General features: G+C 36.3%; 2 protein-coding genes and 1 non-coding gene across 3 annotated transcripts; 2 read left to right on the top strand and 1 right to left on the bottom strand.

Moving 5' to 3' along the window:
- Positions 1 to 30: 30 nt before the first annotated feature.
- Positions 31 to 9611, top strand: LOC148093209 (bromodomain-containing protein 8-like). The gene is given in 9 exon segments (XM_087816353.1): positions 31 to 931; positions 933 to 993; positions 995 to 1294; positions 2116 to 2379; positions 3198 to 3355; positions 7038 to 7127; positions 7226 to 7294; positions 8746 to 8923; positions 9463 to 9611. Coding segments are annotated over 9 exon segments (1200 nt in total). The 5' UTR covers positions 31 to 902; the 3' UTR covers positions 9514 to 9611.
- A 1530-nt stretch (positions 9612 to 11141) lies between these two features.
- NME5 (NME/NM23 family member 5) lies at positions 11142 to 24083 on the top strand. Its single transcript, XM_016203736.2, has 6 exons — positions 11142 to 11236; positions 11371 to 11545; positions 13012 to 13217; positions 13881 to 13981; positions 19635 to 19753; positions 23861 to 24083. Exons 2-6 carry the CDS (start codon positions 11417 to 11419, stop codon positions 23939 to 23941), a joined length of 636 nt encoding a protein of 211 aa, XP_016059222.1. The 5' UTR covers positions 11142 to 11236; positions 11371 to 11416; the 3' UTR covers positions 23942 to 24083.
- LOC148093210 (U6 spliceosomal RNA) lies at positions 19187 to 19293 on the bottom strand. The gene has a single exon (XR_015714443.1). It is a non-coding gene; the product is annotated as a U6 spliceosomal RNA (small nuclear RNA).
- Positions 24084 to 25341: the final 1258 nt, after the last annotated feature.

Below are 25341 nucleotides of genomic sequence, written 5' to 3' on the forward strand. Positions count from 1 at the left end.
ATTGGGGAGAGCAAGTGATTTTGGAAATAATCAGGAAGGTAAGTGATTGTAGTTTTTGAAATGCTCAGTTGAAACAGATGGTAGGACACCAAAAGGGAATTGACCTGTGGGTACATGGAGACTGAGACCAGAGTGCATATCAGAAATAAAGAGATTTGGGAGCCACCTGAAAAGACATCAGAGTTGAAACCTCAAAGTATATATGTTGTTTTTTATTAATGAGGAAGCAGAGGACCAAGCAAGCACATAGATAGCAAGGGTTTATTGAAAATTGTAAAGGGAGAAGACTAAGGGGTAAGAATCAGGATAGCGTAGTACTCTAATGAAAAGGAAAGGAAGGTATTTTTAAAACTTGATGTTGCAGTTCTCATTCTGAGAAGTGAGTTGGATATGACCAGAAGGATACCACAGATAAAGTGTGCTTTGAGGATTTAATGATTGATAGGTTAATGTCTATACACTGAGGAAAATAACACTTAACCCTGAAATTTATTGCCTTTGCAGTTGATTTTTAAGAGTGATTTGGGATAGAGGAGTTCTGTCTGGCTAACTATGGTCCAGTTCTTTATTTTAATTTTTCAATTACAGTTTACAATCTATTATTTTGTATTAGTTTCAGGTGTACATCATAGTGGTTTGACAATCATACTTGCAGTGTTCCCCCTGATATTTCCAGTACCCACCTAGTACCGTATTTATTACAGTATTATTGACTATATTTCCTTTGCTGTACTTATGCTCCAGTTCTTTCTCTTTTGGAGTATGAGGAAGTCCAAGGAAAAAATACTTATTTGGTTATATCTTTATTATATTGTTTGACATGGAACTTTTTCTTTATTCCCAGTGAGAGAGGTCATTTTGTCTCCTGGTGTCTCACTTCAGCTATCTTTTTACTGTTCCTAATGATGAGTAGAAGGAAATTTTTGATCCCTTTCTACTGAACTTGGGAGGTGCAAATGCCTTAGGAATATTGATTTGAGCGAATTTAATGCATTTTTTTTCTGTGTATTTACAGATGGGGCGTGAGTGGGTTTGGTTGGATTCTGAACAAGACTATCCCAATGACTCTGAGTTGAGCAACAACTGCAGGTCCCTCTTCAGCTCATGGGACTCCAGTCTGGATCTTGATGTGGGCAGCTGGAGGGAAACTGAGGAGCCAGGGACTGAGGAACTAGAGGAAAGCAGCCCAGGGACAGAATCTAGTGAGCTGCTTATGGGGGACGGAGGCAGTGAGGAATCTCAGGAAGAGGCAGAGCAAGTCAGCCACCAGAACCACCTCCACTTTCTCTCTGAGGTAATGGGGAGTCATTCCCAAAGTTGGAAGAGTCTCAACTCTGTAAGAGAATGCTTACCAGTATATATTTTTACCATTCTTAATATTCTTTACTAAAATATAAGCACAGTGGCAGGGACTAAGTTCATTGCTGTGTCTTAAGCACTTGGTGCTAACACAAAATATGCTCCAAATGTGTACTTTTTGATTGACTATTCTAAAATCCCAGTCATTAGGACCCTGAGTCAAAGTAAGTGAACTTCCTGTATGCAGGACTGCCCCATAAAAGTATCCTTGCAATTCATTCTTTCAGTCATGAAAGGTCATACTTGCCCAGACTCTCCTTGAAGCTTATAATGTTTTGACTTTAAGGCAGTATTTTTATAGTATTGTTATTACCCTGGTTAAAGGCTGAGGACCAGAAATAAACAGAATTGGACAGAGTTTATACTTATGCAGCAACTATACATATTCAGGTGAACCTAGGTCAAGATCAGCAAGAATCCAAATGTTGCCACTTCTGTCTGTGGCAGACAAAATTTTCAGCAGTTTGCTAGCCAACCCCAATTGATCAGAGTTGACACTTGAGATGAAAATGTAGACCATAAGCTCTTTGAAGAGGCGAGAGCAATATGTATCTTGTTTACTGGTAGGACCCTAACAACTATTACAGTGCCTGTGTATATAAGATATTTAATAAATATTAAATGATTGATGGAGTTAATTAACCTATTTGCCATCTCAGGCTTAGTCACAGTGGAAATGTAATCATGTGGCATTATTGATACGTAGATGATTTCCATTGGTGTTCCTATGCATCTAACAATAGACTATGATTGCAGGTAGCTTATTTAATGGAGCCATTGTGCATTAGCAGCAAAGAATCAAGTAAAGGCTGCTGCCCTTCATCTGATACCAGACAAAAGGAAAGGGAAATTGAAGCTACTGAAGGAGAAGAGCAACCCTGCAGAGAGCCTGAAGAGCTTTCAGCTAAGGTAGAACCATTGGTAGCTGAGAAGTCACTGGGAGAAAATGGAAGGCCAGAGGTGGCTTCAGCTCTCTCAGATATTTGTGCAGCTCAGGGACTACCCACAGATAGTGAAGAGGTAAGTGAATAACTTAAGCCAGCTGTCTGGTCCTCTGCACAGGGAGGCAGAGCAGAGTGGTGAAAGCACATAGGCTAACTCCATAGGGTTAAACCACCTGGGCCCAAATCTTGATTTTAGCACCAATTAGCCGTGTGACCTTAAGCATGTTAGTGAACAGTTTAGAACCACAGTTTTCTCTGTTGTAAATGGAATTAGTTCTCTACCTTATAGTTTTGTTGTGAGATTAAATGAGAATTCATAGAAAGCATTTAGCATAGGGCCTAGCTCATAGTAAGCAATTGGTAAAATTCAGAATTTATAATATCATTAATATTATATGACCAGCTAGACTAGTTAGCTCCAGGGCCACAAATGATAATGAAAATTTTAAAAGAAAACAGCATCCATCTAGAACTGAGTATATTGCCTTTTTGCATTTTTTCCCTGGAGTACAGAGTCAAAGTTCTCCAGCAAAATTGTTAACAAGAATTCATTGACTTAGGTCTAGTTAAGTCACATTTCTCTAATTTTTTTTATAGCTTTTTATAATTGGCCTTTTCCCACCTTAAGGTCAGCTTTCATTTACTCCATGCATGTAAAATTACATGCAGAGGTCCTGGCCATGTAGCTCAGTTGGGTAGAATGTTAACCCAATACTCCAATGTTGTGGATTCAATTCCTGGTTAGGGCACATACAAGAAACAACCAATGAATGCATACATAAGTAAAACAATAAATCGATCTCTCCCTCTCTCTCAGCAATAAAAAAACATTAAAATTACCTTGCACATAGTAAATCTCTTTCTAAAGTTTCCTTTGTTTCCTGGCATTCTCAGGGAGAGGTTCAGCAAGAATCCAAAGAGGAGGACCAGGGTGAAGGGTATGTGTCAGAGATGGAAGACCAGCCCTCCTCAGGTGAGTGTGATGATGGCTCTAGCATTCAGGAGGCTCCTCTGGTGGATATCCTTTTCAACCATGCTACTTCCTCAAAGCTGTAAGTATAGATGTTTATCCAAGGTTGTTAAGATGTATGCTTTTACTTCTGTTTATGCCTATTTGAATTGTTAGCATGAACGTGCATTATTTCTGTAAATTAAAAAAAAGGAAATTAAAGTTGGAATGCACTAGAAATAGAATTAAATATAATTTCACTGTATAAATAGAAGTCTATATGTTTTCCTCCTATAAGACAAGTCTGTTTTATCAACATTAAGAATCTCTTTCATAAATCACACTTCTCTCTAAGTACGATTTTTATCAAGGAAGCATTGCTAATTCAGATTGCCCCTCATATCTAATGTTATACAAACTATACTTCTTTTAAAAATATTAAGTAAGACAGGCCCTAGCCGGGTAGCTCCATTGGTTAGAGCACTGTCCTGATAAACAAAGGTTGTGGGTTTGATCCTTGGTCAGGGCACATACAAGAATCAACCAATGAATGCATAAATATGTGGAACAACAAATTGATCGATCTCTCTCAAATCAATCAATAAATAGATAAAAATTTAAAAATAGTAAGCTCCTATGAACTTGAAGTAAAAAATATTTTGAAGTTATGATCTCCCTTGTTCCTTTTTCACAAACCTTAGGAAATTGTTTATATAATTGTCTCATGTTTTTATAAATAATTATGGGGTGAAAGAGCATATTTTAGATTTTTTTTCAGTAAAGTGCATTTTTTCTAAATCAGAGAAACAAAGTTAGTTTTGTTATGATAGTAAATAAATAGTTCCTTTTCTAGGCTTGGTCTTTTATCTATCTATTGAGAGAAGATAACATGAACTGTGTGTGTGTTTTTCTTCACTGCATTCCTGATCCACCCATATGTCTTTGGAAAGGCAAACCAATAATTATTTTAGCCTTTTTAAATTTAAGGTATACAACTGAACCATGCATATATATTTTTTAAATAGAAGATTTCAAATTTTTATTATACAAGCAGAATAGAGCTTATGCCTGGCCAGCATGGCTCAGCAGTTGAGCATCGACCTATGATCCAGGAGATCGAGGTTCAATTCCTGGTCAGAGCACATGCCCGGGTTGCCAGCTCCATCCCCAGCAAGGGGCCTGCAGGTGGCAGCCGATCAATGAACCTTGCTCATCATTGATGTTTCTATGTTTCTCTCCCTTCCCCTTCCTCTCTCTGAAAAATCTATTTAAAAAAATAAAAATAAAAATATATTAAAGAAGAAGAAGAATACAGCTTAAAACGTAGGTTGTTGAAGAATTGCTTCCTTTGCTTTTCTGTAACTCCCTGTGTAAGTTTGATAACTACTATCATACCAGGCAGATGGCATGTGATAACTATCTAAATACCAGGAAATCTCTACTCTGGAACATTTTATCTCAAGACATTTCAGTGTCCTGCATGGCATACTCTATACTCATCTTAGGGTTTAGGTTAAACATGAAATCTTTATTAGAAAGCAATAGATACTAGTAATTGAGTTTGCTTGGTCAGATAGTTTAAGGGGAGCTAGAAAGATGAGTTTTTGTGCTATATCATTGGGAAGCTTAAAACTACTTTGAGAGAGAGACATTCTTCAGGCCCCTCTTTTCTGGCTTCACCCTTAGTCTACACTGACTCTTAGGAGTAAAGAGAAGTAGAGCCTTTGGAACATCACTACCAGTCTGCAGCTCCTTCCCACTCCCACACTTTTACTTGTAGTGCTTGGCATGCATTTCTAAATAAATGGAAATAAAGATAAGCAAGGGGTTGTTTCTTGAAATATTGCAAAGGCAGTTGATTGTGAGGTTATAGAACCTAGTGCAGTACCTTTCTTATAATGGAAACTTAATAAATATCTGTTGTGTGGATGTGTGAATAAAATTGCACCAGTACCAAGGAGGAGTTATTCATTCTGGTTGACTGATCAGAAACACAGGTAGAGGCTTGTTTACAGGTCTTTAAATGCCTTGTTCTGATAGGGTTCTGTGTTTAAGGATAAGTTGATTTTTGTGGTATATAATTTAGATAAAGGTAAGATATTATTGTATCATGAAAATGAATAGTTATGTGAAGCTGCTCAAATTGGAGAAAGATAACATGAGATGTTAATTGTACTCAAATGGATGCATACAATAAGTTACATAAAGCAAAATGAGGGTGTGAAAACAGGTGTGAAGAGAACTCATTTAGAGAAAATAATACAGTGGATAAAGTGGGAAGTGTAACATGATGTTTAACTTTGGAATAAATAGAAAACTTGCCAACCTGGAAAATTATAAAAAGAAATAGCCCTGGCCGGGTAGCTCAGTTGGTTAGAGTATTGTCCCTATACGTTAAGGTTGCCAGTTCAATCCTCGGCCAGGGCACATGCAAGAGGCAACCAATGAATGCATAAGTAAGTGGAACAACAGATAGGTGTTTCTCTCTCTCTTAAAAAAAAAAAAAAAGAGAGAGAGAGAGAAAGAAAGAAAGGAAAGAAAGAAAAAGAAAGAAAAGAAAAGAGAAGAGAAAAGAAGAAAAGAAAAAAAGAATAGAAAAGAAAAGAAAAGAAGAAAAAAGAAAAATCATTGAGCCCAGCTGAGTTGTGGCTCAGTGATTGAGCATCGACCTAGGATCCAGGAGATCGCGGTTCGATTCCCGGTCAGGGCACATGCCCAGTTTGAGGGCTCAGTCCCCAGTCGGGGGCCTGCAGGAAGCAGCAGATCAATGATGACTCATCATTGATGTTTCAACTCTCTCTCTCCCTCTCCCTGCCTCTCTCTGAAATCAATAAAGGCATATTTTTAAAAAAGTGACTGCTGTTAGCTATCATATTAAAAAAAAGAAATAAAACATTGAACAGTTGCATCTCTGAAGAAAAACTAAGTAAATTAGTTTAGTCCAGAGAAGGAATGGCCATGAGAATAAATAAATTTTTGTTAGGTATTTTAAGGATTACTATATAGAGAGTGAAAAGGAAATATGTTTATTTTTAAATGCATCTTTATTGATTTCAGAGAGGAAGGGAGAGGGAGGGAGAGAGAGAGAGAGATAGAAACATCAATAATGAGAAAGTCATTGATTGGCTGCCTCCCACACATCCCCCACCAGGGATTGAGCCTGCAACCCGGGCATGTGCCCTGACCAGGAATCGAACCTCGATCTCCTAGATACTAGGTCGACACTCAATTGCTGAGCCACGCCTGGCCAGGCTGGAAATATATTTAAGTTGTGCAGCAATCAGATGAAATGTGAGAATTCTTTGGGATGTGAAACCAGGTATTTACTTATGTGGAAACATGGGAGAGGTACTTAACAATGTGGCATATTTCTACATAAAAATGGACCAGATTCAGTTATCAAATACTTAATTGAGCACTAACTATGTGCCAGACACTTGGGAAACATCAGTGAACAAAGACTACTTTCATAGACCAGTATTTTAGAGTCACAGGTGCTAAACTGCAAATCAGCAAAGAGACCAAAAGGCACGGGCAATTGTAGATTTGTAGTATACTTCATGAGACGGTAACTACTTCATTGGGTAATAGTGATTAGTAAAACAATATTTATAGAGTTTGTGGTCCCTTATGGAAGCATTAAACATGTTTTCATTCTTATGGTTTTATATTCCTTCAGATATTAAGTAGGAGCACTATTTGAGAAAACCTCATTACCACCTAGGGGAGACAGAATGCCATTTGTGAAGTTACTGTTTCTTTTCTGTCATTTTTTTATCCCATAGGTCTGATCTAAGCCAAAGTGACCCTGTTCAGGATCACTTACTATTTAAGAAGACTCTCCTGCCAGTATGGAAGATGATTGCTAGTCACAGGTAGGTCTCCAAGCCACTCTTGGTATTCATAGCCACTCTTCTCATTTAGAGTGACTTTCCATGGTTTCATCACCCATTCTGGATTTGGCCCCTAACAGGTTCAGCAGTCCATTTCTGAAGCCTGTGTCAGAAAGGCAGGCACCAGGATACAAGGATGTGGTGAAAAGGTCAGTGGAAAAGGGGTCAAGAAAGGTTGGTTGCTTTTATATCTGTCTCTTCATACTTTATTTTCCATCTATTAGATTATTTATTTCATTTATATTACTTACAAGCTTAAGATATACTTTGCAAGTGAACAAGTTTATAAAGTTATGGTGAGATCAGTCCTTATTTGAGAAGGAATGAGGGAACAAATAGGCTTTTTTTTCATTGTTAAATTTTAGGTAATATGATCCATTTATTATGATCTTACGTTAGCGTTCAGTAGTTTTTGACATTGTTCTTTTGGAGCAAAATTTTAAAAGGAACACTGTATTCATTCTAACAGTTATAGGTATGCTCAGGCAAAGATGTTACAAATATTGGTTGATTGCAGTATTTTAGATTTTTATAGCATGTTTCATCTAAAATGCTATCAGAAACCAGTGTGTTAATGGAGTATGAAAGATCAGGGAAGTACCTTTGGAGACAGACTCCTTCATTCTATAGATAAGGAAACTAAGTCTCAGAGGTGGTCTTGACTTGCCTGTGATCAACAATGAATAGCAGAGCTGGAACTAAACCCCAGATTCTTACCTCTCACTTCAGTCCTCTTTTTATACTGCTGTTCCTTCTCTTATATATACCCACTCTCTGTGTCCCATTAATAATTTATTTGTCTTAATAGTCACTTGATTCTCTTTTCATCTCCATGAAAGGAGGAAAAAATTCTTAGCTTTTGATTATGCAATAATAATAGTAGATTAAATACTTAACATATGACGACACATTGTAAACAATCAGTCAATAACTACCATATGACAAACTGATCATTAGAGTTCTTTACAACTTTGGTACCTGGGGCCAGCATTCCTCCTACCATAGTATAGTGGCTGGACCTATAGGTTCTGAAATCAGGCTGCCTCTGAATTGGAATCCAATCTGTGTGACTTTGAGCAAGTACTTAACCTCTTCAGATCTCAGTTTGCTCATTGCCAGTTGGTTATAATAATGGTACCTACCTTATTATACGTTTATTGGGAGGTTTAACTGAGTTAATATAGAAAGTACCTAACATAGCACTTGGCCTGTTTTAAGTAGTAGCAGTCAAACGTTAACTGCTGTTGTTATTTTATTATCTGATGAGGATTGTTATATTTACTACCGTTTTCATTAAGAGCTGGTTACTGCCCCGGCTGGTGTGGCTCAGTGGGTTGGGCATGGTCCCATGCACCAAAGGGTTGACAGTTCAGTTCCCTGTCAGGATACATGCCTGGGTTTTGGGCTCCATCCCCGGTAGGGGGCAGCAGATCAGTGTTTCACTTTCGAATCCATGATTCTTTTTCTCCCTCTCCCTTCCTCTTTCTCTAAAAATCAATTAAAAAAAAAAAGCTGATTAGTTCTCCAAGAGAGCATGTTATGTCACCAGATTTTCCACATGAAGGTTAGATTTCCTCTGGTTTCTCTTGGCCACCTGTAGGCCCATGGACTTAACTACCCTGAAAAGGAATCTGTCTAAGGGACGGATTCGTACCATGGCACAGTTCCAGCGGGATCTGATGCTGATGTTCCAAAATGCTGTGATGTACAATGACTCTGATCATCATGTGTACCATATGGCTGTGGAGATGCAGCGGGAAGTCCTGGAGCAGATTCAGGTACTGTATGTAGACAGTTGCAAGAAAAAGGAGTGTAATCTCTGGAATGAGATTTTAGAAAGTCTGTGAGAATAAGGGTGGACAATGTTGAAGTGTTTCCAGAGTTTATATTTAGAGATGACTCAAGGATTGACTTTTTTTTACCTGCTGGTTTGGAAAATCCTGAGCCTCAGTAGGACCAGTTTTAATAGTGAAGTAAAGTAGTCTAGGAAGGCAGACAGCACTGAAGGGCTCTTAAGAAAGCTGTAATGGTAATGGGAGCTCTTGCTTCCAGAGCCTCAAACCAGAGGGCTAACCATGCAAACCAGAGGCTGGAGTCACTGGCCATTTTAATGTTAATATTAATGTATGTTTACACTATCCCATCTATAGGGGATAAGATATAACCAGAAGATGACATTTGAGGGTTTATTTTCTGGGAAACATTGTATTTTAAAGAAAAAAGGATAGTTATATTGCATTGTGGAAAAATAAATAAAAATGCATTCAAACCTCTGGCTTTTAAGATTCATAACTTGCTATCTGCCTTGACTCTGTAGGTGCTGAGTATTTGGTTAGACAAAAGAAGAAACTTAAATAGTCTGGAATGAGAACCAACCAACCAACCCAGTGCATGATGGAAAACCTGTTTTGTTAACCTGGAGCTGCTCCCTGACCTTTTCTGGAATTTGGACCTCTTATTGAGACTCTAACCCAGTACTTGTTTACCACTTCTCTTGTCTTTTTTAATAAGAATAATACCTTAGCTCACAGCCAAGGAGTTAAAGATGCCTGTGGACTTAATATAAAGAAAAAGGGGAAAAGTGAGATTTGGGATAATGCCATAAATGTTGCCCATATCTTTGTTCCATAGGCTTAATTTAAAGGTAACTGGATTAAACCTCTTATTACTGCTCTATAAATAAATGTTAATTCACAAGTCAAAGATTGCTTTTTCCCCTTTCTTTTTAAGAGTAGTTTATTGATTTTTAGAGAGACGGAAAGGGGGAGGGAGTGAGAAACATCCATGTGAGAGCTGCCTCCTGCACACCCCCTACTGAGGATGGTGCACCCTACCTCACACCCAGCAACTGCCCTTGACCTGTAATGGCAGGGGCAACCTCATGGTGCTGGGGACGATGGTCAACCGAGTCACCACAAAATTGTTAATTCTCACCAGAGGATATTTTTTCTAATGATTTTTACAGAGAGTGGAAGGGAGAGGGGGACAGGGAGAGAGGTGTGGGGAGAGAAAGAGATAGAAACATCGATGTGAAAGAGACACATTGTTTGCCTCCCCAATGCGCCTGACCAGGGGGGGCGCAGGCCAACACTAACCATTGAGAACACCGGCCAGGGCGAGAGATTGCCTTTTAATGATTACAGAAGCTGGGAATAGAGGGGCAGCATCATTTGGTGAAATGAAGAAGGTATTTGACATGGAAGGGGGGTGGGGTGGGATGAAGGGAGAGTGTTTATACTTTGTATCATCATTTATGAAATGGAGATCATTGAAGCATACTTCAAATGAGTAGGAGGATAAATTAGATAAATTGTGAGGAAAATGTAAGAAAACGTCTAGTGCGCTAAGATTCATAACGGGAATAAAAATGCTGGCGGCTGGCTCCCTTTCTTGGTTAAGAGGAGCTCTCCCAGGGCTTTGAAGCAAGCAGCTGGGATTGGCCCTCTGCAGCCACCGTCCCTAACCTGGGCTTCGGGTCTCCTAGCAACAAGCTGTGGACGCACTGGAGGAGTAGCGCGGAGGTAAATTCCCAGACCCGTGTAGGAATGGTGGATGCAGCTGGGAGAGGTGCAAGGAACCTGGGAATCCTACTTTCCAACCAGGCCTGACCCTATGTGTAGTCATCCTGGCCGGCCGGGGTCGCTCACCCTGAGAGTTGCCCACCCACTCTCCTGTTGCTGCCACCGAGGGCCTCGCCAGTCCCAGGCCTTCAGATTGCCTGTGGCCTCTACCTTGTTGAAAGTATTTAGGAATTCTCTCTCTCTCTCTTTTTCTTTTTTGCTCAGTCCTCAGGGACATGGACAACAGTGTGGTGATTGCGGGGAGGAGGGGTGGGTAGAGGTGGAAGGGGGCATAGAGGGAATAAATGGTGATAGAAAAAATAAATTCTACAAAAAGTGTTTAGGAAAGCCCAAAGCACAACCCCAGAGTAGAAATCATATTGCAGGCATACCTCATTTTATTGCACTTCGCTTTCTGCGCTTCACAGGCATCCCGTGTTTTACAAACTGAAGGCAACACCCTACACCAGGAAAAAAAATTATTGCTCCCTCTATTGCGATACTGGAGACAGAACCTGCAGTATCTCCCAGGTATGCCTGTACATGCTTACAGAAAAAGATATTGCAGTTTCTAACTTTATAAATTAATAAAAGCAAGTGCCTAATAATGCCATTCTTAATCACAATTACATTTAATTGGGGGGGCGGGATGCGTGTTATTGCAGTTGATACCTGTCAAGAGTCTCTTACATTCTACCTGGAAAAGCCACAATGGAAATATCAATGCACCCACCTCAGATATATGTAGAAAGAACCCTGGCCATTATCAAACCAGATATTGTTGACAAAGAGGAGGAGATACAAGATATTATTCTCAGATCTGGATTCACCATTGTTCAGGTAACTTCTGGGCACAATGATTGTGTTCTTTCATTGATCATTGTTTTTCATGTTTATGTAAATGTGTTAACCTATTTAGATTCATAGTATTTAGCATTAAATTTAGATTTATTCTTCTAACTATAAAAGTTATATGCAATAGTTTTAAAAAGTTTTTTCACATTTCAAAATATGTAAAATGAGAAGTGAAATTATTTTACCTCCTTTTCCACTCCAAGACCCAGTCTCCAGAGAGAGGCAAACACTGAACACTTTTTGTTCTTCCAGGATTTTCTATGCATTCACAAACATTCCCCTCCCCCACCTTAAAATAGGACAATCCCCTTTCCTTGACCACCTTTACAAAGTTCCTCAGATCGCATTTCAGATCATTACATCTGAATCTAGCTCATTCTTCCTGACTTTTGAGTAATATCCCCCTGTGTGGATGACCCACAATTTATTTACTTGGTTCCCTATCAATGAACTTTGAGACTGTTGGTATTTTTTTTCAGTTACTGCAAACACTTAATTGACGTTTCTCTCTCTCTCTCCCTCTCCCTTCCTCTCTCTGAAATCAATAAAGATATATTAAAAAAAAAAAAAGTCTCTTCAGCAGGTCTTCAGTTGGTAAACACGGATGAATGTTCCCCAATTTAATTTTATTTCCAGTTTGGTTCTGGGAGGAGGTGCAAGAAAGACCCACCTACTCCACTGCCATCTTGAAACCACTGCATGTTATTTTTTTTAATCCTCACCCAAGGATATTTTTTCCATTGCTTTTCAGAGACAGTAGAAGGGGGAAGAGAGGGGGAGAGAAACATCAGTGTGAGAGAGAGAGAGACATTGACTGGTTGCCTCCCCCGCATGCCCCAAGGTAGGGGATCAAGCCTGCAGCAGAGATATGTGCCCTTGGTGGCAGTCGAACCCGGGACCCTTCAGTCTGCCACTTTTCCATGTCTCCCCTCCAATTCTTCCCTCTAACCATCGGTTAGAGACTGACGCTCTAACCATTGAGCAAAACCAGCTAGGGCAGCATGTTATTTCTAAGTACCACAATGAGACCAACTCCCTAAAACAATATAGGGAAATTTCTGAAGAAATAGGAAAATGCCACAAATAGGAAAAATGAATTTGAATAGTCAAAGTCCAATTTTGTTACTTTAATGTATACAAAGTATACATCAACAAAATACTGATGATTGGAATGTTTTTACTTTAAGAAGGAGATATGATGAATTTGTCATTAACAAAGAATATGTTGATGGAGACTGTTAAACATTAGGAATAGTTTTTCTTAAGTAGGTTAAATAATTCTTACAATTTTATTTACAACCTACATTTAATTTTCTTGCCTTTTTTCATATTACAAAAATAAAGCTCAAAGTTTTAGTCAGATTGGTACTAATTTCAGGTTATTAATGACTTAATGAGGTATTCTTGAACTGTCATTTTAAATGCTTTTGTTGATTTTGTTTCTTTTATAGAGAAGAAAACTACGTCTCAGCCCTGAGCAATGTAGTAACTTTTATGTGGAACAGTATGGGAAAATGTTTTTTCCCAATTTAACAGCTTACATGAGTTCTGGACCACTTGTTACCATGATATTAGCTAGACATAAAGCCATCTCTTACTGGAAAGAACTTTTGGGACCAACTAATAGCTTAGTAGCTAAGGAGACACACCCAGACAGGTAACTTTTCTAGGGAAAAATGCAATCCAACTATGAAAATGAAGGAAAAACCCCCTGATTTCATTGTAATAGGAATTTTATTTGAAAGTTTTCCTAAGTTTAACTGTTTTTTTGTTGTTTGGTTTTTTGGGTGGCAAGGAGGTCCATTTTACATTCTAACTACTTAAATCTCTATCTTAATACCAAATAGCAAATAGCACAAAAGGCCTCAGGGAATGTCTGCTTTTTGGTTGATTAGCCTTATTCTCTCATCCTGGAATTAAACTACCACTGAAGTAGGATTTTTCATGGGAAATTGGTGTGACATTTTAAAAGAATATTGATAACACAAGACCAGAAATCCAGATTTTCAGCATTATCATTAATGTCTGGAAACCAGCAGACACTGAGTTCTTGCACTTTTGAATATATATTGCTTTTTCACTTCTCACAAAACAACACCTGTTTTTCATCCAGAGAACTCCTATTTTCCCAGTGTATCCCCTCTGAAGATTTAAAGATATTTGACCCTCAGCTAGACAGATTGAAGCTTAAGTTCAAGCTTAAAACCTCCATATGTGAGAAGTGGCAAAGCTTTTATAAAATATCTAAGTAGAATGCATATGTGAAAAGTAAGAAAAAGGATGTCAGGCTGGATGGTCATCATCTCTAACTTGCTTTTAGTCTAAGGGCAATTTATGGCACAGATGACCTAAGGAATGCACTTCATGGGAGTAATGATTTTGCTGCAGCAGAAAGAGAAATTCGATTCATGTTTCCCAAAGGTGAGTTACAGATGAGTAATTAGTCAATTGCATTTCCTTATTGTTTGCTTTTTGTTTTATTTTGGGATGTAACTGGGGAAAAAGATAATATTTTTTCTTCCAATATATTTTGTCATATTTTCAAGTTGTAGTTACTTAAAACTTAAAGCCAAGAATGAAAAACTCAACATTATTCTCAAAACTAAATTGTGCCCTCTAGGAAATCTTTTGAGAAGAGTTTACTTTTTTCTTACTTTTTTATTGGACTAGATATATTTAGGGTTTCTCTCCTTCTGTGTTGTAATTCCTTTTATTTATCCCTAATGTATCAGTGTGGTTTGTTACACATGAAAAAAAAGAATCTCCCTTGGAAATTAGGATCGATTTACCATTTTCTCTAACAGTTTACTGTGTGCCTAACAAACATGCAATTGTGAAATTAATAATTCTCGGCCTTTTTTGTTTGTTTCCATCCTGTTATGGAGGTTATACATCTTTTAGAAGTGGGCACAATGAGGACAACACTGAGGTTTTTAGTTTGTTTTCAATAATTTTAGAACAAAGGAAATTTGGTGATTTTCATTATAAGGAAAAAATGCAAAGCATCAGGTAGTTTTAAATTTATTTATTTATTTGGCGTGTTATTTCTAACTCATTTAGACTTATTCCTCAGTATTTTATACTGAAGATTATTCAAAGAAAACTGAAAATTATCTTGGATATTTAAAAGTCCTGATTTAAAACAAAAACTTTTATAGATATTTTGTACACACAGAAACATTGCATACTTATTCTTACTGATCTAATTTCTGTCACATATCCATTGTATTAAGGTATCTTTTTCTTCAGAACTGTTTATTGTGTAAAATTTCAAAGATACACATAAGTAGAATACTCTAACAAAGCCCTAATGAGCCCATCACCCAGTTTTAACAATTGTAGTCAGTCTTATTTCATCTATAACCCCTGCTCCCACTTCTTCTGCTACCATATTATTTTGAAGCATATCATGAACATCAGATTTTTTTAAATGTGGTAGTACTTTAGGTTTAGTCCTACTAGTGAATTAGACTTTTCCTCTTTAGCTTTTAACTAAAATAGGATAAAAACTCAAAAACTCACTTTATCTTAAGTAGAAGATGTATTTGGAAGCTCTTCTTACTCATAGGGTTATATCCCTAAACTGTTATTTTAGATTGCCTTTTATTTTAGCCATTAATGAATTTAAGAGATATAGTTAGAAGCAGCAGTTGTAGGATAAATATAAGTGATTAATTACCTACCACACTGCAGATCTTTTGCTGTGGGAATATGGAGTTCTTTGGAGTAAGTTCTCAGAGTCTGTGGTATGAGCTCCATCTTGTTTAGCAGTCATTCAATAACTATGTGCACAACCCTATATTATGAGTGACTAAAGCGAGTTATAAAGATATTCAAATACATATTCCAAACACTTGAAAAAATTAGTGCTCTTCCCTTTCCCTTTTAAGAGGGATGGCTGGTAAATCTTTGCTGTCTTCTATTTATTCAACAAATTTGTTGAGTTACCAACTTAATCAATATAAAGTCAAATAAGATGTCCCTGTTCTCAAAATGATCTTATTTTAAAAGTCTATGAAAATTTACATGCAACATATAAATTATAAATGTCATTAAAAAGTGCAATGAAAGTTTATCAACATAAGAAACATGAAAAAATCTTTTATTTTCTCATGAATTCATCCATCCCTAGGTGCCAGAGACAAATAATAAATGGTCAGCAAAAATAGATGAGGTAGAAATAATCCAAAAATGAAGTTAAGGAAATAATTTCATTCAATAGCATCAAGAATAATAAAATACTTAGGAATACATTTTTAATTTTTTATTTTTTAAAAAATATATCTTTATTGATTTCAAAGAGAGAACAGAAGAGGGGGAGAGAGAGACAGAAACATCAATGTTGAGAGAGTCATTGATCAAGTCCGCAACCCGGGCATGTGCCCTGACCGGAAATCGAACCCTGATCGCCTGGATCCTAGGTTGATGCTCAACCACTAAGCCACGCCCAGCAGGGCAGGAATACATTTTTTAAAGGAGTGCAATTCTTGTGCACTGAAAGGCACAAAACATTGCTGAGAGAAATCAAAGAATATCTGAACAGACATTCCATGTTCATGGATCAGGAGAGTCAGTATTGTCAAGATGGCAACTGGATGTCCACATGCAAACAAACAAACAAAAACTTAGACACTTGTTTCATAGACCTAAATGTAAGAGCTAAAAACATCTAGAAGAAAACAGGAGAAAATCTTCATGACCTTAAGTTGAATAAAGAGTTCTTATATATGACATCAAAAGCATGGTCCATAAAAGAAAATATTGATAAATGGAACTACATCAAAATTAGAAGCTTTTGTGTTTCAAAAACCATCATTAAGAATATGAAAAGAGCCCTAGCTGGTTTTGCTCAGTGGTTAGAGCATCAGCCCTGGGACTGAAGGGTCCTGGGTTAGATTCCGGCCAAGGGCATGTACTTTGGTTGCAGGCTTGATCCCTGGTCCTGGTCAGGGAGAGTGCAGGAGGCAATCAATCGATGTGTCTCTCTCACATAGATGTTTCTCTTTCTCTCTCTCTCTCTTCCACTCTATGAAAAGCAATGGAAAAAATATCCTTGAGGTAGGATTAAAAAAAAAAGAATATGAAAAGATGAGCCACAGACTGGGAGAAAATATTTACAAATCATGTATCAGATAAAGAACTTGTATCTGGAATACAGGGTGGGGCAAGAGTAGCTTTACTGTTCATGTGGAAAATAATACAATAGTTAATAAATAATAATACAAGAATAAACTCTGTTTCATGTACTCACAACTGTAAACCTACTTTTGCTCCATCCTTTATAAAGAACTCTTACAACTCAATAATAAGACAGACAACCCAGTTAAAAACTGGGTAAGAAATTTGAATAAGCATTTCACAAAAGACATATGAATGGCTAATATGCACATGAAAAAGTGCTCAACATAATCATTGGAGAAATGCAAAATAAAACCACGATGAGATACCATGTCATACCCACTAGAATGGCTGTAATCAATGGTAAGGATATAGCAATGCTGGGATCCTCATACATTATTGTAAAATGTTAGAGCCACTTTTGTATTTTTTAAATTTTATTTATTCATTTGTAGAGAGAGAGAAACATTGATTTGTTGTTCCACTTAGTTTATGCATTCATCAGTTGATTCTTGTATGTGCCCTGACTGGGGGTTGAACCCGCAACCTTGGTGTATCAGTACAAGGCTCTAACCAATGGAGCTACCCAGCCAGGGTTCACAGCCACTTTTGAAAAACAGTTCGGTGGTTTCTTAAAATATTTAACTTACCAGGTAACTCTGTTAGCAATTCCACTCCTAGCAGAATCTACCCACCCAAGAGAAATGAAAATATCCATCTACGTAAAGACACATGTGCATCTTTATATCAGCTTTATTTAATGTAACCCAAATTGGAAACAATCCAACTGTCTATCAATGGATTAACAAAATGTAGTATAGCTATACAATGGAATACTACTCAATTAAAGGAACTAATTGCTGATACATGCTACAACATGGATGAACCTCAAAACATTATGCCAAGTGAAAAAATCCAGGCACAGAAGACCACATATTATATGATCCATTTATATGAAATGTATAGAAAAGACAAATTTTTAGAAACAGAAAGAAGCTCAGTAATTCCAGGGGTAGGAGTGGGAGTGGGAAATTGCAAATGGGCACAAGGAAACATTTTCAAGTGATCAAAGTGTTCTAAAATGATTGTGGTGATGATCGTACAACTAAGTTTATTAAAAATCAGTTGTATACATTGGTGGATTTATATGTGCTGCCAAAGTGAGCACCATATTTCTCTTTTTATCATATGTAAATTATACCTCAATAAAACTTTTTAAAATTATAAAAACATAGATGAGGTCTGTGCTCCCATGGAGTTTATAGTCTAGTGTTTAAAAGATAGCTATTGCCTAGCTGGACGTCACTCAGCAGTTGAGCATTGACCTAGGATCCAGGAGATTGAGGTTCGATTCCCTGTCAGGGCACATGCCCAGGTTGTGGGCTCGATCCCCAGTTGGGGGGGGTGCAGGAGGCAGTGATCAATAACTCTTGTCATTGATGTTTCTCTCTCTCTCTCTCCCTCTTCCTTACTCTCTCTGAAATCAATGAAGATATATTTTTTTTTAAAAAAAGATAGCCATTAAACAAGATTTACCCAAATAATTGTGTAGTTATTGTGATAAGTGCTATACAGGCAATTATAGAATATGATGAGAGACTGTAAGAAAGGTCTGCCTGAGGAAGTGACTTTTTAGTTGAGATCCAAGGAATAAGTAGTGGTTAATCAGAGTAAAGGGAAGAATGTTCTAGTAGAAGGAGTAGCATGTGCTCAAATCATGAGCAGGAAAGAACATGGTACATACTATAAACAAAGAAGATCCTGGTAAGAGAAACAATATGAGGTTGGAGAGGTAGGTAGAAATCACATGTTATAGAGTTTTATGGGCCACGATAATGGAGTTCTGTCTTGACTATATATGGAAGGAAGAGCCAATGAAGCATTTTAAGGATGGGAGTGACATAATTAGATTTTTATTTTTAAAATAGGGCCTGGAATCCTGGCTGGGTAGCTCAGTTGGTTAGAGCGTCATCCCAATACACCAAGATTGTGAGTTCGATCCTTGGTCAGGGTACATACAAGACTCAACCAATGAGTGAATGGATGAGTGGAACAACAAACTGATGTTTCTCTCTTTTTCCCCCCTTCCTCTCTTAAGTCAATAAATTTTTAAGTGGCACTTTGATGGAGATCAACCTCAAAAGACCTACTAAGACTTATAAAACATATTCTTTCTTGTATAAATATATTTTTTGTTGTATTGCAAGTCTGATTCACCTCCATAGTGTTCAAATAAGGCTGAAAAGATTAAAATTTCCCCAAGTTTTAAAACAATTTCTTTAAAAGCCTGAAAAAATAAGAGCAGGAATATGAATACATTTTATATAGACAGACATAGGTTTTATGTATATATTCAGTAGTCTACAAGAGAGCAAGAACTACATGTACTATTATTCATTGTTGTATCTACCACTTTGCAAAGTGCCTGCCATTTTGTTGGCAGGAATTTTTGGAATGAATTAATCTCCTTGATTTTACATGTTCTTCATATTTTTCTTTCTTTTTTTAATAAATATGGAACACTTCATGAATTTGCATGTCATCCTTGTGCAGGTACCATGCTAATCTTCTCTGTTTCGTTCCAATTTTAGTATATGTGCTGCCGAAACGAGCACCATATTTTTCTTTTTCATAACGTGTGTTATAACATTTACTGTAAAAAACATGGAAGTGAGAATGCAGAAAAGGATAGAGTTGAAAACATAATCAGAATCTTACACATGATTCCTATTAGCATTTTGATGTTTCTTGCCAGTCTTACGTAGTCTTATTTTTTTAATGTGTGCTTGTGTGTTTTTGAATCAACTGTTATGCTATGTATCTAGTTCTGTTCCCTTAAAAAACTTTAGAAGTATTTCTCAAGCCATGAAAATTTCTTTGACGGTATCCCTTTTAATGACTGTATAATATTTCATCATTTATGTTGGCTTTAATGGGGATGCATTTGTATTTGCAGTGATTGTTGAGCCTATTCCAGTTGGACAAGCTGCTAAGGACTATTTAAATTTACATGTAACACCAACTCTGCTTAAAGGACTCACAGAGCTTTGTAAGCAAAAACCAGCAGATCCTTGTGTAAGAAATCTTTTTATTCACACTAGAGAATATTGACTATAGCTTTCATATCTCAAACATTGTAGTCTTTGAAACAGCGTAAGTACTGAGAGTCATTTTTTAAAACTTTTATATAGAGTTTAGATACTTCTGTGTGTATAACTTTTGATTACTTTTCTTTTTTAAAAAAAAAATATCTTTATTGATTTCAGAGAGGAAAGGAGAGGGAGAGATAGAAACATCAATGCTGAGAGAGAGTCATTGATTGGCTGCCTCCTGCATCCCCCCAACTGGGGATAGAGCCCATAGCCCGGGCATGTGCCCTGACTGGGAATCGAACCCTGATCACCTGGATCCTAGATCGATACTCAACCACTGAGCCACGCCCAGCCAGGCTTACTTCTCTTCTTGCTGTGTTTTAACTCTAAGAGCATTATTCCTAAATATACTTTAAATTATTGCATTCTTCAGTTGCTGAGCATTGTTTTCTGTATAATTTATATAATCAAATAATAAAAGCATATCTACTTAAATTTTGTTCAACATTTTTGTTTCTCATGATATCTAAATTTTTAAAATAGAAAACTTACATTTATTTGCACCTCTAGGTGCCTCAACATTGCTTAGTCAGGGGGAGAATGATTGGGTAGGAGGAACTAAGATGGTTGTCCAGGGCCGAATGTTATCCTGGTCCCTTCTTTACAGGTACTCCCACCCATTTGAAGATTCTCAGAGATAATTAGGGTAGGTTATTTTAGTAAAGCCCTACCAAAATAGTTTCTCTAACTTCTGTTACTATTCTTTGGAAAACAAAAGATTTAATCTCTCCTATCAACTTTGTCACTTTCAAAAAGAAAAGATAAGTTATTTCTTTAACAACTTTTTCATTGTGAAAATATGTTTATTTAGTAAGAAACCCAAAACTACTGAAAAATGTAAAGAAGAGAGGAAAAAGCTACCCTTGGTTCTATTTCTTAAACATGGTTTTTGAAGTTATTTTGCCTAGATTCAACTGTGACTCCAGAAACCGAACCTCTCTCTGAGTCTCTCTGTTCTCATCAGTAAAATGTAGATATTTTAGTACCTTCATCCGTTGTAGCAATATTGTTAGGATTAAATGTATAAATGCATGCAGAATTCTTAGTCAAAGTATCTGGTGCATAAATGCTCAAATATTAGCTGCTGCTATTGCTAATTTTTCCAGTCCTTTGCTCAGATTTTTAATATGACTATATAAAAATATATACCCCATAAATGTCACTATATTTAAATATATATTTTATAGAGATTATTTAAATAGTTACATAATTTTTCTTTTATTACCTTTTTCATTCTTTTTTGCTGTTAAAGTTGTTTGCTGTTATAAATACTGTACCAGTAAACATCTGAGCTTTTCACACATTGAGACCATTTCATTTGGAAAGAAATCACAAAGTAGAATTATAATTTAAAACATAAAAAAATTTTAAAAGTTGGCCTTTAAAGAACTTGCTTTATTTTTTAATTGTTATTAATTTGTAATAAGTAATATTTGAATATAGTATAATTCAAAAGTCACAAAAAGGTATGTAATGAAAAGTAACTCTCCTTGCCATTCCTGTTCCGATTGTGCTCCTTGAAGTAAATCACTGTTACCAGCCTCTAGTATAACCTTTATAAGGAAACCTATGCATATACAGAGTGGGCAAAAGTAGGCTTACAGTTGTTCATATGGAAAAATATATCATAGAAGAATAAATAATAATACAAGAATAAACTCTGTGTTTCGCTTACAACTATGAACCTACTTTTGCCCACCCCTGTATAAGCATATATATCTATGTGTACTTAAAAATACACATACAAATGCTAGCTCCTAAACATACTATTTGAAACTTTTTACTTTATTTACTTAATATATAATAAATTATTAGATAGCTCCACAAACAAAATTGCCCTATTTTAAAAGAACAGCTCATGACATTCTGTTGTATGAATGTTGTACAATTTATTAGTCACATAAAGATGGTCGTTTAGGGTGTTTATACTCTTTTGTTGTTACAAACAGCTATAGTGAATATCCTCATTCATAATAAATTTGTACAAATGGAAATACTGAGTCAAAAAGAATGTTATTTTGATGGTTTTTGATATGTACATTTCTAGCTTGGATAAATATTTCCAAATTACCTTTTGTAGTGGTCATACCATTTTATATGCTTACCAAAAATAATTGAGAGTACCTGATGTTTTTTCATGCTTTGTGGGATTTTTTTACCATTCTAATAGGTTAAAAATGGTACCTCATAGTTTAATTTGTATTTGTTTTGTTATGGGTGAGTCTGTGTGTCTTCATATATGCTTCTTAAAGACATTTGCATTTCCTTTCCTATGAACTTCCTCCTCATGCTCTTTGTCAATTTTTTTTTTGCGGGGGAGCAATTCCTAGATCTTATCCTTATTGTGTAGGAACTCTATGTTTAGAAATTTAACCTTTTGTGGTTTAGTAGACTTTTTCAATTTATCACTTGTCTGACTATTTTCATGATATATTTTAATTATAATTTAGCTGAATTAGTGGAGCTCTTTTATGGTTTCTAGGTTTCTAGTCATATTTAAAGAAGATTTTCTGCTCTAAGGTTATAAATAACGTTTTCTCATGTTGCCTTCTAGTACTTTTTATGTCTCCTTTATTTTACATATATCTTTGATCATCTGGAGTTTATTTTGCCATAGGGAATGAGAGAAGCAGCCACATATTATTTTCCATTTGGTTACCCAGTTAACCAAAATTATTTATTGAACAATCCATATTTTCCTCACAGATTTAAGATTCCACTTCAGCCTGGCCAGCATGGCTCAGTGGTTGAGCATCTACCTATGATCCAGGAAATGGAGGTTTGATTCCTGGTCGGGGTGCATGCCCAGGGTTGCAGGCTCGATCCCCCCAGCAGGGGGCATGCAGGAGGCAGCCAATCAATCACTCTTATCATTGATGTTTCTATGTCTCCCTCTCCTTTCCTTTCTCTGACATCAATAAAGACATATTTAAAATAAAATAAAAATAAAATATTGATGAAAGCCGATTTATTTTTTTATTTTATTGCTTATGCTTTTGATGTCATATCTAAGAATCTGTTGCCAAATCCACGGTCATGATGATTTGTTCCTATGTTTTCTTTTAACACATTGTATACGGGAAACGTATTTATACGTTTTACGTTGACTGGTAGTAGAGCGCGCGATAAAAACTACCCACAAACAATGTGTTAAGATTTTAATGGTTTTAGCTCTTATATTTCAGTTGTTGATCCATTATTTCTGGACTCTCAATTCTATTCCACTGGTCTATCTATATGGCAGAACTACACTGCTTGGATTTACAGTATGCAAGGCTGTCAGGTACAGATCCAAACTGGAAGATTTGGAAGTTAGAAAGAACAAAGTCAGAAAATACTCCAACTTTGTTCTTTTTCACGATTGTTTTGGCTATTCAAAGTCCCCTTGAAATTCTATGTAAATTTGAGTTTTGACTTTTCCACTTCTGCAAAAATTACCTGGAAATTTTCTAGAGATTGTGTTGAATCTGCATAGCACTTTGGGTAGTATTGCTATCTTAACAGCTGTAAGTCTTTCTATCCATTAACACAGGATGTCTTTATTTATTTAGGTCTTTAAATTTCTTTCAGCTATGTTTAATAGTTTTCAGTTATAAAGTTGGTTAAATTTACTCCTAGATACTTGTTTTTCAGTGCTATTATAAATGAAAGTGATTTCTTAATTTCCTTTTTGGATTGTTCCTTACCAATGTATAGAAACAACTGATTTTTATGTGTTGACCTTGTAACCTACAACTTTGCCCAATTCATTTATTAGCTCTAGCAGCTTTCTTGTGGACCCTTTAGGGTTTTCTGTATATAGATCATGTCCTTTGTGAGTGGAGATAGTTTTACTTCTTCCTTTCAGTTTGGATCTGTACCTGACAGCCTTGCATACTGTAAACTTTAGTGTTTCAGTTTTTCATGGTCATTTTCCCCCCATTATTCTTAGAGTGATTTTGAAAACTGTTTAAGTTTTAAATTGATATACTATATATTGAAGAAAATATTAAATGTTTACTAAGTTAAGGTTTTTTTCTTTTTTCCATAGATTTGGCTAGCCGATTGGCTGCTGAAAAATAATCCCAACAAACCTAAACTTTGTCACCATCCAACTGTAGAAGAGCCTTAGTAAAATAAACTCCTCCAAAGAACAAGTCACGAAAGGTCTCATTGTAAGAGGCATGCTTCTAACCTTCTACTTCAAAACAAATAAACTGTAATTCCTAAAGGCTTAAGTAACTACATGTGAAATAAATTATTTCTTAAAGATACATTTTAAAAGAATAATTGTGTTTTGTGCAGCAGATAAGATTATCTAAGGAAAAATATAGATTTAGAGTATGATTTTTTTTAAAATAACAAAATTGTATTTATTTATAGGCATTTAGAATGTCAAAACAACTGCAACTTTTTTGGGGTGGATTACAAACTGGTATTCAGTTAACAGAACAGCAATTAATTCGTATAAGAGGCATCAGAGACAAATAAAGGTGAAAAACTACCATCCTTACATAACTAATTTGTCCTGTGCACCAACAAGAACCTGCTTTAAACTTCAGTGCCAGTTTACAGCCCCCATACCACACGCAAGGTGAGTGGCTATTGAAAATACCACCAGGACAGGGCTAGCTAGCATTGAACTCATTTGGTAGTATGTTAACTATACCAAAAAAGATACTGTACAGTTTAAAAACAAATTTTGCGTAGCCTTACATTTCATTATTTTTCTTTAAAAGGAGTGAGTTGTGTAAAGGGAGGTTAAGTGCTTTACAGACCAAAAAATTAGAACTAACTTATTTATCTCTTCTGTCTCTTCATCTTTCTTCTTTTCCTCCTTTTTCTTGCTTTTTTTCAGCCTTAATGACTCCCTTTTTAGGCACATAGCCTTATGCAAGAATATGTTTTTCCTTCAGCTTAGCAGCCTTATGAACATGGCTTGTCATCTGCAGCAGTGTTAGTCCACATGTCTCCCAGTTTCTTTGCAGCATCACCAATACATAGGATGTCCCCCAAAAATGTATACACACACTTTGAATAATTATAAAAGCAGTGTTTATTAAATACATTTTATTTTCAAAATTGAGCTCTCAGCTGTTACAGTGTGTATACATTTTTTGGGACACCATGTATAAACTGGATGTTCTTTGAATTGGGGGCAATAGTCAGAACAATGAAAAGATTTAAGGAGGCCTCTTGGGTGCATTGGGATCTTTGAACTTCTTTTTTGTTTACCCTTTAGAAAGATTATGGGTTTTCATTTCTCTTTTATAATGGGTCTTGTCTGCCTTTGACATATCTTCAAAGTTTCCTTTCTCTAGCAGACATAGTCTTTTACCTCTTAGCACTTTTCGGAAAGCTCAGAAGGTAAATGAAGCATCTAAGTGGTTTTTTGGGGGGGTTTTGTGTGTGTTTTTTCTAACATATCTTTATTGATTTCAGAGAGAGGAAAGGAGGGAGAGAGAGAGAGATAGAAACATCAATGATGAGTCACTGATCAGCTGCCTAGCCAGCAACCAGGGCATGTGCCCT

The sequence above is a fragment of the Miniopterus natalensis genome, chromosome 4 (assembly GCF_054644295.1).
Source record: "Miniopterus natalensis isolate mMinNat1 chromosome 4, mMinNat1.hap1, whole genome shotgun sequence".
In the NCBI taxonomy this organism is placed as follows: Eukaryota; Metazoa; Chordata; class Mammalia; order Chiroptera; family Miniopteridae; genus Miniopterus; species Miniopterus natalensis.

What these genes read in the sequence shown, in the direction of transcription:
- NME5 (XM_016203736.2), top strand. Translation starts at nt 11,417, where the DNA reads ATGGAAATATCAATGCACCCACCTCAGATATATGTAGAAAGAACCCTG. An exon ending in CTGGATTCACCATTGTTCAG is followed by an intron (nt 11,546 to 13,011) that starts GTAACTTCTGGG and finishes TTTCTTTTATAG; the next exon opens with AGAAGAAAACTACGTCTCAG. An exon ending in AAGGAGACACACCCAGACAG is followed by an intron (nt 13,218 to 13,880) that starts GTAACTTTTCTA and finishes ACTTGCTTTTAG; the next exon opens with TCTAAGGGCAATTTATGGCA.